The following is a 14058-nucleotide window of genomic DNA, read 5'->3' as shown; positions in this document are numbered from 1 at the left end:
AGGTGCTGGAGTGAACATATGAATCTGACTCGTTCCCTTGGTCAAAATCAAGGGATGGAGGGCATGTTCATGTAAGCTTCCCTTGTTAACTTGATTAAGTGGAACACACTTTAAAATGCTGGTATGGATTCCCCTAAAGCAGGGGTGTCCAAACTTTTTGGGCCGAGGGCCAGATGCAAATAAACAAACGTTGTCGCGGGCCAAATTTTACATACATCACACAGACACGCATATATATATATATATATATATATATATATATATATATATATATATATATATATATATATATATATATATAAATAAATACAGTTGAAGTCAGAATTGTTACCCCCCCTAAATTATTAGCCCCCGTTTATTTTTTCCCCAATTTCTGTTTAACGGAGAGAAGATTTTTCCACACATTTCTAAACATAATAGTTTTAGTAACTCATTTCTAATAACTGATTTATTTTATCTTTGCCATGATGACAGTAAATAATATTTGACTAGATATTTTTAAGACACTTCTATACAGCTTAAAGTGACATTTAAAGGCTTAACTAGGTTAATCATGTTAACTAGTCAAGTTAAGGTAATTAGGCAAGTTATTTTATGGTTTGTTCTGAAGACTTAAGGGGCTAATAATTTTGACCTTAAAATGGTTCATAAAATAATTTAAACCACTTTTTTTTCTAGCCGAAATAAAACAAAAGTCTTTCTCCAAAAGAAAAAATATTATCAGACATACTGTAAAAATGTCCTTGCTCTGTTAAACATCATTTGGGAAATATTTAAAAAAGAGGGGCTAATAATTAAGACTTCAACTCCGCGGGCCGTAGTTTGGACACGCCTGCCCTAAAGGAACAAGGAAATGGAAGTTTGCAAGTGTCTTATGTTGCACAGCTGTATTTTTGTCAATGAAGAATCTAACTAAGGATCTGAGAATCCTTGTAGAAAACTTATGTGTGTGTTGTTTCAAGAAAACAACTATTAATTTGTGTTGTGTTTTTTTCATTTGTTTTTATTCATTTATTCTTCATTTAAATATTTTATTTAATCAAATGATCATTAGTCATTTATATAATTATCATTATATAATTTTATTGATCAGTAGTTAATGATTTTATAATTATTATTAATTATTTGTCATTTTAGTGTTTTTTATATTTTATTATTACTATTTCAATACAATTATTGCTTCATTATTATTTCTATTTTTCCATATTGTTATAATCTTATGACTGTGTGGATTCAAGTGAAACTTGTTTTCATGAGTAAGAGATAAGAGAATGTCTCCGTTTCAAGGTCTGTATTGTCTCTGGACAATGTTGTGAAGCAGTAGTTTTCCATTGCAGTTGCTTGTGGTATAATAACACTTGTTGGATTTATCCTGGTCAGGTGAAGTCTGAGCATTGAATCATATGCAACTAAGATTATTTAATAAACTCTGCTCTTTCTTTATCATCATTACTTCGTCTCCTGTTTCTGCTCCTCTCTGGTTTTCTCAGTCAACTCCTATATTGATAGGAGGCTGTTAATTCAGTTGAATACTGGTTAACAGGTTTAGGTATTGGAAACTTTGCTGACTTGTTGTCCATATACCTGGAGAAACAGACATTTTCTGACAAGATCTGGTGTCAGGGGCTGGATCGTATTTATCCGGCGTGGAGATGGTGATCTAACACCAATAACAAAAAAACATTGTGCGGGTCAAAATTATATATATATTTTTTATCATTAGAATAAGTAAAGATCATGTTCCATGACTAGATTTACAAAATTTCCTACTCAAAACATTTTTTGATGAGTAATTGGAAATGCTATGAGAATAATTCGGACAAATTTATACGCAATTTTATCAAGATTTAAAAAAACAAAATTCATATCTCGCCTAAATATTGTCCAATCCTAACAAACCATCAATGGAAATCTCAATTTCAAAATATGACAGGTTTTGTGGGTCAGGATCACATACTGTGGTATGGTAACTTCACTGACACTAAGGCCCCGTTTACACTAATGCGTTTTAGTTTGAAAATGCATAAGTTTTGCTACGGTTACTCCAACCGTCCACACTACGCCAGAGTTCTCGAGCGCCGAAAACGGAGCGTTTCGAAAACGCTGGAGAGGCCGTTTTCATTCTGAAACGCTGCTGCTCCGTCTCAGTGTGGATGATGGAAAACGGAGACATCTGAAAACGGAGGCGGGGCTGCAGACGTTCGCCTCTCTGATTGGGGCTTTTCCTGAATATTAAGTAGCCTAACACGCACAGTTCAGTCCTGCTTTCTCTCCGTGTAAGTTCAGACTTCGCAAATTTGATCAAGGCTGCAGTCTCTTCTTCTCAGTTTGATATGGTAAACAGACTATACTGAGGACACGGGTAAATCTTCACAGGGAACAGTGTACTTTATAACTTCATTCACATCACCCTGGCTTCGTTGTTTCACTTTCTCAACAATAAAATGTAAACATGATTTAAGGAACTGCCTATTTTCATTTTAATATTAGCAACTTAGACAGCAGAAATGTTGAGGTGTCGTGCTGCATATATGAGCGTCATCTTCACTGTGTGGATATTTATAACAAAACGGAGCCGATAACAACTGCCTCCTTTCAATTTCAGTGAAAATACGAAACACACCCTCTCTTTTGCTGAATATCAGTTTTAATAATCGATAATGGCCATTATAAAAGTATAACATACAATAAGTTTATACATTATAGGAAATAAAGGCAAGCGATCAGTCAATATACAGAATGTACGTGCTTACATTAATCATTAACTTATCTTTGCGCTCAGCCAAAACACGTTACCTGAGAACAAGTAATAGATTCCAATGCCCAAAGTCAGGGAATATGTCGTTAGATAAAGACAACAAGATAAATGAAATATCCCGTTCAATAAATATAGGGATATTAGATCCAGCGGGAGATGGTTGATGAGAAGTCCGACTAGCACAGCTCTCATCTGGGTATATGGGCTGCAGCGCTTGCCCGAGAGTGTCTGTGTGGTCACGTGATGTGCGTTTTCAGCGTTTTGGTGTGGACGGAGAGCAGTTCAGAAACGCTGGGTAAAACGCGAGTGTGGACGCGGATCGTTTTTATTCTAAAACGCCGTTTTAAAACTAAAACGCACTAGTGTAAACGGGGCCTCAGGGTGCCAATCACAGGGGGGGGGGTTTGGAGAGGATTAACCCGCCTAATTAATGCTTGATCCCCCTGAAGGATGTCAAAACAAGATGTATATGGGGTCAGCCATTTAATACTGAGAAACAGTTCACTCTGATCTGTTTTAAAATAATAACTTCAATAATTAAAATAAAGAGATAATATAAACATACATTTGACCACCGCCACAACGGTTTATACCACTGTGAATGGCAATCAGTCTATGCAAGAAAAAAATTCCTTCAACAGTCTGAACCTGGCAAATCTAGATCACCGATAGACATCAGAAGTGTTCACAAAACTTTTTCCTTATTAAAAAAAAATAGGTGTTTGTATCTACATATAGCCTAATGCAGTGAAGTTTGTATAGTTTAACCTACAAAAATAGCTGAAATAGCTGATCAGGTGATACTGCACATCAGAATACAGAACAAATATCCCTCAAAAAACTGAAAACTTAAATAAGTTGTATAAATAAACTAGATCTAATAATCTAATAACATTAAATACATAAATGACTGAAACATGTGTTACACAATCTAATCGAAAAAGTTGACCCCCCTGATCATCAATGAATAATTTGAATACTGCTGACATTGATTACAAAATAAATTTTTTTAAATCATAAAAGTTCACAAGTTTTTTCAATGCGTGCACTATTAAGGGTTAACATATTTTAATTACCACAATTTAAGGATGTGTCTGAATCTTTATTCAGTATATTTTGCATGTGATGCACATACGAAGACATACAAGATGTGCAGTATTGTCTGCATCTGTCTAAAAGTCTCACCTGAGTGCCGTCTCTGTTTAGTAATAAAGATTTGACGTTGTCAGTGTGGCCTTTTAGTTTCATCAGCTTGGCACATGTTCGTGGATCCCAGACCCTCAAGACCTACCAAGACAATGTGAAGCAAAACAAACTCTGTGAGCAAAGACTTTTTATTTGAACCTGCAGCCACATCAGAGACAAGATTCCCTCCTTCAAATGATTAGAAAACATAAAATGGTAAGTCTTACCTTTTCTGTAGATCCCGAAATGATGACCGTTCCTGTCTGATTCATAGCCAGACTGTAAATGGAGTCCTTGTTTCCGCTCAAGGAGGAAGCTGTCAAAGAAAATATGTTGGGTAAGTTACTTTCAATAATAGTAAATAAAGTAATTCATTACATAAGTAAAATAGTATTTTAGTTAGAAAAAAATATGGTTAAATTATGGTTAAAAATATGTCCAAGGCACTCAAAAAATGTGGAAAAAAAATTAAAAGGCCTTTATTGACATGGCTATTCCTTAAAACTGTGCCTACGTGTTTCGTCAAACACTCATGCACGCATAACAGAGATCATGTGCGTCTGGAGTTTCTTTTGAACAATATGGTCTACGATTTTTGCTGTTTATTCTGATGAATCCATTACCCAAAGAGCACAGACACATTAATTAAGCTACCCCTGAGCACTTTTTGTTTGATTTTAGTATTTTAATTACTTTGTCAGAAAATTTACTTAGTAACTCAAGAGTAATTTAATTACTGGACTGACAAATCTCAACACATTGACAATATAAATTAAAATCTTAATTCTTTAAATAGGAGTCAAACGGCACATTTTAGTTTTGTTTAAAAAATACACTCAAATATTCAAAAATTAACAGAATCTGTATCAATACTGAGATGTCCAGCATTTGACTCCACATTCGCCCCAAACAAAATAGACACTCGTTTTAAAGTTTGGAATAAGCAAGGACTTACGGCATACTGCACTTTTCTACATAATGGAAGTATTATGGATTTTGAAACATTCAAAAATGAAAATTCACTACGCGATCATGACTTTCATAGATATTTACAGATAAGACACAAAATTAAAACGTTAGAAATGATGATGAAAACAAAAATGACAATTTATCACATATTGTATAAAAAATAAATCGGAAAAAGAGGGCAATATTGAAACTACTAGGGAAGAGTGGAAAATATTTTTAAAGCACAGTGGAAATCAACATCCTCCTCAGTATGGAGGGAATTCGGCTGGAAAAATATAATTAAGTTTTTTCGTCACCCCTGAGCAGAAGAGATACTTAAACAAAAATGCAGTCTGTTGGAAACTATGTGGCTCAAATGAAGCGAATCATACACACACATTCTGGAAATGTTTAAAAATTCAGGCATTTTGGAAAGAACTTCATAAATGTTCAGAGATTATATTCCATACCCCCATTCATTTTTCTTTCTCAACTCTATACTTAGGTCTCAATTATCCTATGCTAAAAGAAAAATCTGATGAAAAAAATGATGAAAGTTTTGCTGAAAGCCTGTAACAAAGCCATAACAGAATAATGGTTACAGCTCAAAGCAACTCAAATTAGTGACTGGTCTGAAATAACTTGTGATATCTATAAGATGTGGAGGCTAACAATGAATCACCATTTACAGACTGTGGAGCTTAATGAGACATGGAGAAAATGGGTAGAATATATTCTCCCGTTAAGGCCAGACTTGCTATAGAATGTACAATAGTCAGAGAGATGTGCATTTTCTTTGTTTATTTTATGTATTATTTTTTTGGAAGAAAAATAATGAAAACAACAATACCTATTTAAAAATAAACAAATAAAAGTTACTATTTAAGGTGCTATAAGTACCATCCTCACAGTTTCATATGTATATAGTTTATGAAAAAAGAAAAAAAAGTGCTGATCGAGTGTAACAATATGGGTTTAAAAAAAATACACAATTGATTTGTAATTGAAAAGCAATAAATCAATTTGTTCATCAGTTTTCATTTGGATGGCATACAACACAATTAGGAGTGTATTGTTTTGATTGCTCTTATAATGTCCTTGAGTCAATAATGTAATTTCCGTATTTATTTATGCATGGAATTTTTTTATTTTTATAGTATTTTATATTTTCTTTTATTTTTTACAATTTCTGGATACCTATGATGAGACATCGCTATTGCATGTGTCTATGTGTGTGCGTGAATGTCTGTACTTTCTGTAGATGTGTGTAACGTGTGCATGGGACTTTCTTTTTCTTTTTTGCTCGGATTAAGTTATTTTCTGTAATATATCATGACACTGCTGACAGAAGAATAAAGCACAAGATGTGGGATGAGACCTGTGTGAGCCTTGATTTATTTTTCTGCTGCTACACGAGTTAGGTGAGCTCTCCTGTATTTTTTTAACTCAGCATGTTACACGACGTCTTTCACATATATGCGAAATATGCAGGTGTAAGTAATATAAATCATCCACATATCTTTTGCGACTTCATTATCTTAGATGTAAAACACATGGAAAAGCTGCCTAAAGAGAAACAATGCAAATTTGCGCGCACACACATAGAGAGGTGCTGCACGTGCTGGTAAAGTGTGTGTGTGTGTGTGTGTGTGTGTGTGTGTGTGTGTGTGTGTGTGTGTGTGTGTGTGTGTGTGTGTGTTTATAGCAGTTTGACTGATAAATATGAATTTGTAGCCAAATCGTTTCGGTTTCAGCATTTCCCATTGTTTACATCGTTGCTACAGCATACCGTTACCGCTATACACTGAACATGTCATGATCAATTTTAACAAATAAAATCACTTACAGGTTGTAGTTCACAGTTTCTGCTTTGAGGAGATTTTAACCAAATCCAGCACTGAACTGGGAGAGATTCTGGAAGCTGTGTTTTGTCAAATCATGCTTGCTATGTGTTTTATAATTTTCTGGAACATAATTAATATTGAACTGTAAGTACTTCTGTCTGTGTGTCGTCTCCTTTGGAAGACCAAATACAGAAACAGACGAAGCTCTGTGGAAACAGTAGCGCTGGGATGCATTTTAGCTCTCTTTGCTATAACATTACAGCGCCTCTGGCCACGGCCCTTACCTGGCGCAGTGTTTGTGCGTGGTAAAAGTATGTTTGTAATCTTACAGGTGGCGAAGTATTTTTTTGTAGTCCCCAAAATTTGTTCATAGTAGGCTTTACTAAGCTAACTCTGTAAAAACCAAGGTCTCCCTTTGCATTGAACTTTGAGCTTTTTACATTCAGAGATGCAGTTTATGTTCACACAGATACATTACACATCAACTAAAGTTTAAAATAGGACATCGTAGTGGACCACCCCTTTAAGCATGTACAATTATTCTTTAGTTAGTTTAAATGATGCAAAATATCTTTATATAATATACACAAATCCTTTGATTCTCTAAATTTATGCCACATTTATACTAATTTGCTCAATTCCTTTTTTCTTAAGCTTATTCAATTGTCTTGATAAACAGTCTTATTTAGTTAAAATATAATTATTCTGTAAAATATATTTGTATAACAAAAACCACAATTATTCTGCTTCTCTGAATTGATTTATTTACATTATTTAAACAGGTAGCAGTAAATTAAATTATCTAAAAGTAAAATAGTAACCTCTTACATAAATTTTTCAAATGGAAAAGTCATTTAATTACATTAACTAGTTACGTTGTGACCAATTACACCAACACTAGATAGTGCACTCACTACAGAGCAAATGGGTTTTTTCAGAATCTTCTGTTTCTTCTCACTCAACGTATAATAAGTAGGATGGTGTCAACAGTGATGATTTAGCATTTACTCACTGGTGACTGTATTATTGGAGGCGGTCAGAGCTGTCAGTGTGTTCACATCCCACAGAAAGATCTGCCTGTCCAGCCCAGCTGATGCCACCAGTTCCTTGTCCTTTGCATATGCTAAAGCTTTGACATAGTCCTACAGCATAAATCACAACCACATCACCAGGTTAGACATATGATGATAATAAATAATTCAATATATCGTGACAATGAACATGCACAATATTGAAATTGTGGGCACTTCAAAATATTGTGAATAAAAATTTGTTATTTAAACTTTTAGACTGCCTTGTCAACAATATTTTACATGTATACTTGGATTCTGTGTAATGTGCAAGTAATCCAAGAATATATATCTACAGGGTTGGCCATTTATATTGATACACCTTAATAAAATGGGAATGGTTGGTGACATAATGTCCTGTTCTTGGCACATTAGTATATGTGAAGGGGCAAACTTTTCAGAATGGGTGGTGACCATGGTGGCCATTTTGAAGTCGCCATCTTGGATCCAACTTTTGTTTTTTCAATAGGAAGAGGGTCATTTTGACACATCAAGCGTATTGGAAATTTCACAAGAAAAGCAATGTAATCGATATCGCAATGTGGACATCTGCAATTGTCACATCGCAGGACCTGCAATATTGTAGCGGGATTATAGATGACCAGGAACCACAGTTGATTGTGTTCGTGTGATTGTGTAAGCATTTAAAGCATTTTAAAGCATTCATGCGCAATAAATAATGTTTGTAACTTTGAGAAAGGTTAACTGTATTGAAGTATATATACACACAATGAAGACAACACTGCTACTTTACATTTCATTATTCAATTTGTGTACCTGAATACTGCTAGACTCCCAGAAAATCTGTGTCAATGTTTTTATTTATATCTTTGCTCGGCTGTTTTTATCAATGCTTATGATTGGTTTATTATATTTAATGCATATGCACTTATCATCCTAATCAATGTAAAATGATGTAAATTTTTTCCCCAAATAGAGCTATGGACCATTTTCACAAGCCTGTTAAGACACATTTAACGATCATCAGCAGCTTAAATTCTTAAAAGTTTTTAATATTTAGATTTTTTTAAACCTATAAACATTTCTATGTATTTAAGTATGTAGTATATTATCTTTGCTACAAATGACAAAAAAACATCTATAGGGGCAGGACAGTAAATTTGATGTTATTCTCTCTTCTGGCTGCCGTCATCAGTCTCACACTATTTTTTTCCTTTTTCTGAAAGTCTTTATAACATCATCGTGGAATTTTTCTTTTAGTTATTTGAGCAAATAAGATTGTAAAAAAAATTTTTTGTTGTACTCTCCCATTCACTAAGCTCTGTTTTCCCAACTAAGACAACTTTCACAACTGAGAAACCTGGAAATGTGAAAAGTGTCTATTCATTTCATCCAATAATAATAATTCCTGAATGAAATTATACACTATATCGCAATATTATCACAGAAAAATTAAATATCGCAATGTTAGACTTTTCCAATTTCATGCAGCCCTACTGCCTAATACATACAATATGTTCAAATTACAAAAGTAGTACCAATCAGCTTCATTCTGTTTGTTAGGAAAATTCTGGAATGTTTAAACTAGGCCTATGTGCAACTATCATAAGTATAATTTTAAAACAGAAGAGCCAGTTTATGACCAAACTAAACAATATAAAAAACATACCTTATGTGTCCGTAATGTGGACATGCAGAAACCCTTGTGTGCATTCCAGACTTTCACTGTGGTGTCCGAAGAGGCTGAAATCACTACAACACAGAATATATATTTGATGAAAATCCAGCATAATTAATTTTTTTTCAAATACATCTGAAATGTTCAGACCTACATGTCTTTCCATTACAACAGAGGATGATGTCATTCACCCAGTCGGTGTGATGCTCCATTGAAGCAATGTAAGGATCCTGCTGTGAGAGCAAACAGTAGCTACTTGGATTTTTCACAAACAGTTGACCATATGCAGAACTACAGACAAAATTTGAATGACTTGTGACTTTGAACTAAATGTAAAGTTAACATTGTTGCTCAAAATACAAAGTAAATAAAAACTACTAAATAAAAATCACTAAGTAAATCACAAAAAGCGTTTAAGATAAATCACTTTGTGTTGATTGACACTCCATATCCGGATGATGGAATCTCGGCCGGCTGTGAAGAGTCTGTTGAGAGCAGGATCCAGCTGAAGAGCATTAACACCATTACGATTGTACTTCTCCACCTCATCTCTAATCACATAGGAAACCTGTAAACACATTAATATTAATAACCCAAATTTATTAGACAATTGCATGCTACCATTGAGGTAAAGGTGGTTTTATGTTCGCACATTCGCTCAGTGACACCTTGTATATTTTATATACCTACACTCACCGGCCACTTTAATAGGTACACCTTAATAGTACCGAGTTGGACCCCCTTTTGCCTTCAGAACTGCCTTAATCCTTGTGGCATAGATTCAACAAGGTACTGGAAATATTCCTCAGAGATCGTGGTTCATATGATAGCATCTCGCAGTAGCTGCAGATTTGTCAGCTGCACATCCATGATGCGAATCTCTCATTCCACCACATCCCAAATGTGCTCTATTTGGTTGAAAAGGGGTGACTGTAGAGGCCATTTGAGAACAGTGAACTCTTTGTCATGTTCAGGAAACCAGTCTGAAATGATTCATGCTTTGTGACATGGTGCGTTAACCTGCTGTAAGTAGCCATCAGAAGATGGGTACACTGTGGTCATAAAGGGATGGGCATATTCAGCAACAATATTCAAGTAGGTTGTGGCGTTGACACAATGCTCAATTGGTACTAATGGACCCAAAGTGTACCAAGAACAAATGCCCTACACCATTACACCACCACCACCAGCCTGAACCGTTGATACAAGGCAGGATTGATCCATGCTTTCTTGTTGTAAATGTCAAATTTTGACTCTACCATCTGAATTTCGCAGCAGAATTTGAGACTCATCAGACCAGGCAATGTTTTTCCAATCTTCTATTGTCAATTTTGCTGAGCCTGTGCCAATTGTAGCCTCAGGGACCTGTTATTAGCTGACAGGAGTGGCATCCAGTGTGGTTTCCTGCCGCTGTAGCCCATCCGCCTCAAGGTTGGATGTGTTGTGTGTTCAGAGATGCTATTCTGCATACCTCAGTTGTAATGAGCGGTTATTTAAGTTACTGTTGCCTTTCTAAAATACTCAGACCAGCTCGTCTGGCACCAACAACCATGCCAGATTCAAAGTCACTTAAATCACCTCCCTTCCCAATTCTGATGCTCGGTTTGAACTGTAGCAGAGCATCTTGACTATGTCTACATGCCTAAATGCATTTAGTTGTCTGCCATATGATTGGCTGATTAGAAACTTGCATAAATCAAGCAGTTGAACAGGTGTACCTAATAAAGTGGCCGGTAAGTGTATATTGTTCACCACACTTGATATATTCTTCAGATATTCAGTCTTAAAGTCTAGTAGTTGGATAGTCACTAAATGATAGCATGATTCACAAATTTATAATTTGCAAACAGTACTTTTCTGAAATTATATTAAGAAGGTGAAAGTCTGAATGTGTGAATATAAAACAAACTTGAGGCCAATTATACTACCTCATGTGTATATCACACTGCCAATTAACACAAGCTTTTAAATAACTGTGTTAACAAAGGAAGCATTAGGAATTGTCTTGTATGTAACGTTATTATGAGTCCATCAATCTGATATATAGTTTTGAAGCTGTATAAGACCTGCTTTAATCTCTTACCTAATGCGGTTTTAAATAAAAAGCCAATTATGTTAGACTAACAATTTTTATGACAGGAGCACGTACATTTACAATGGGCAATATAAATATTTGCACATCATTAAAAATAACTGATTGGCATTGCGTTGCATATCAACACTGCACCATGGTAACACTACAGTACTTAACTAAAGGTGGAAATGTTTACGTCTGTAAATATTAAGGACTCCATATTAGGCGACATCTAAAAAAAGGTAGATGCACTGCCATAAGCTTTAAAGTTTCACAAATATTATCTGTAAATTATCACCTGGACCTTTCTCCGTCCAGCGGCGTTCTGTCTGTGAAGCGTCGCCATCTTGCATGTTGACAATCAGTGCATGCGTCACATCCGGGCGGATATACTTGGAGGGTTTGAAACAAATCTTCTGTCAGCAGAGGCCGCTGTTCGGTACATTTGTGCGTGAGTATATTAATATTCATGTTTACCTATTTGTTATTTATATTAGGTTAAATGAACACACGAATAAACATTTGAAGGTAAGAAAGACTATAAAAAGAAATTTAAGTTCCTGAAGTTTTGTCTATAAACAAAATGTCACATCACACTATTAACAGTTAACTGTTACTTCAGGAAAGCCATCTACTAGCTAACGTTATCCACCCGTTAGTACAATGGTAACGTTAGTTAGCATGTAAGAAAATAGCATCGAAATTGTAGTACAGAAAGAGCCTATGTACAATTATTAAACATAACTCAAATTTGATTAGATTAGAATATCTTTATTGTCACCTAAGAGCAATTAAGTTCACCTCAAAGACAAACACAAGACAACATGACTACTGATGTGTGTCGCCGCAACAAACAGCGTCACTGCAACTGTAAATTAGGGGTTCCCAAACTTTTCAGCCAGCGACCCCCTATACCTTCCGAGGTGGTTATAAATACACACACCAATAGACCCAAGTCTATTATTCGTTGCATTTTTTGCATGTATGTCAGTGCTGTAAATGTGCCAGAAAGTTTAACCTGGTGTTATTAAATCAATCTGCTGCGTCTGACTCTATTGTTGTGCCTTTAATATAATGTAATTATGCCAGGGGTCAAAATCCAATAGAACTATTAACTATAAGCTACTATTGTAACTACAGTAGTATATAGTAACTATAAACTACTATTTTTTCTTTTCAGTAGGTTATGGATAATATAAATGGTTTAATAAAAATAAATAGATTTTTGGAAATCACCAGGTGACCTTTCTTCATTGTCCCATGACCTCTCGGGGGGTCCGACCCCCACTTTGAGAACCACTGCTGTAAATTACAACCGTATTCATTATGTTTTTTCAGTTCAGTTCATCTTTATTTCTATAACACTTTTACGATGTAGATTGTGTCAAAGCAGTTTAATAGAAGATTATAGTGAATTCAAACTGTGAGTCCAGTTTTCAGAGTTCAGTTTAGTTCAGGTCAGTGTGGCTAATTTTCACTACTGAAAGTCCAAACACTGAAAAACAAATCCATCGATGGGCAGCTCCACAAGTCCTAAATCAAGCAAGCCAGTGGCGAGGAACAAAACTTCACCAATTGACAAAAGTGAAACCAGGCTCAGATGTGCACAACCATTTTTCCTCTGACCAAACTTCTTGTGCAGAGCTGCAGTCTAGGGACTGGAGGCTGGAAAATGCTAAACGTCAATCATGGAGAAGCTGCTGGTGGGAGTAGGTCACCAGCGGGTGTTCAGGCTGGCCCACGGAATCAGGAATCAGGAATCAGTCTCATGCTCTCCACTCCTCCATGACTGCCACAGCAACTGCTCAGGATACAGCCTGGTCCAGGATTATGGATACCTTGGCATAATTTCTTCACAGGTATTTGTTTCTGAAAGTCATATTTAGATTTGGAGCAATTTTCCTGTGTATTTAAAATAGAACAATATAAAAACCATAAAACACAAATAACTGCATGATTTTAGTACAAAACTGTATACAGTTATTAAATACACACATCATATATAGTTTAGGTCAGAATTATTAGCCCCCTTTGATTTTTTTCTTCTTTTTTAAATGTTTGATGTTTAACAGAGCAAGGAATTTTTCACAGTATGTCTGATAAAAAAAAAATATTCTGGAGAAAGTTTTATTTGTTTTATTTCGGCTTGAATAAAAGCAGTTTTTAAAAGTTTTTAAAAACCCATTTTGAGGTCAAAATAATTAGCCCCTTTAAGCTATATATTTTTCGATAGTCTACAGAACAAACCATCGATACACAATAACTTGCCTAATTACCTTAATCTGCCTAGTTAACCCAATTAACCTAGTTAAACCTTTAAATGTCACTTTAAGCTGTATAGAAGTGTCTTGAAAAATATCTAGTAAAAAATATTTACTGTCATCATGACAAAGATGAAATAAATCAGTGATTAGAAATGAGTTATTAAAACTATTATGTTTAGGAATGTGTTGAAAAAAATCTCTCTGTTAAACAGAAATTGGGGGGGGGGGGGGGGGGGGGACAGGGGGCTAATAATTCTGACTTCAACTCGTTATACT

General features: G+C 35.1%; 1 protein-coding gene and 1 long non-coding RNA gene across 7 annotated transcripts in view; one reads left to right on the top strand and one right to left on the bottom strand.

The window, feature by feature from the left end:
• The window catches only part of wdr48b (WD repeat domain 48b), a 28167-nt gene extending 16281 nt beyond the window's left edge, over positions 1-11886 (bottom strand). The window contains exons 1-7 of one of the 4 annotated variants that reach the window (XM_005168422.5): positions 11817-11886; positions 9872-10012; positions 9599-9674; positions 9436-9518; positions 7748-7877; positions 4171-4259; positions 3944-4045 (exon numbers count right to left, since the gene is read on the bottom strand). In XM_005168422.5, coding sequence (XP_005168479.1) covers positions 3944-4045; positions 4171-4259; positions 7748-7877; positions 9436-9518; positions 9599-9674; positions 9872-10012; positions 11817-11864 — 669 coding nt within the window. In that variant the 5' untranslated portion in view covers positions 11865-11886. 4 annotated transcript variants of the gene reach the window in all.
• Positions 11878-14058, top strand: part of LOC141378929 (uncharacterized) — a 173873-nt gene continuing 171692 nt past the window's right edge. For 2 of the 3 annotated variants that reach the window (XR_012394667.1, XR_012394668.1), the window contains exons 1-2: positions 11878-11969; positions 13161-13377. This is a non-coding gene — a long non-coding RNA (uncharacterized lncRNA). Of the gene's footprint in view, positions 11970-13160; positions 13613-14058 lie in introns of all 3 variants that reach the window. The other variant, XR_012394666.1, reaches the window with a different exon arrangement.

The sequence above is a fragment of the Danio rerio genome, chromosome 2 (assembly GCF_049306965.1).
Source record: "Danio rerio strain Tuebingen ecotype United States chromosome 2, GRCz12tu, whole genome shotgun sequence".
Classification (NCBI taxonomy): Eukaryota; Metazoa; Chordata; class Actinopteri; order Cypriniformes; family Danionidae; genus Danio; species Danio rerio.
This window is presented reverse-complemented; position numbering and strand designations above follow the sequence as displayed.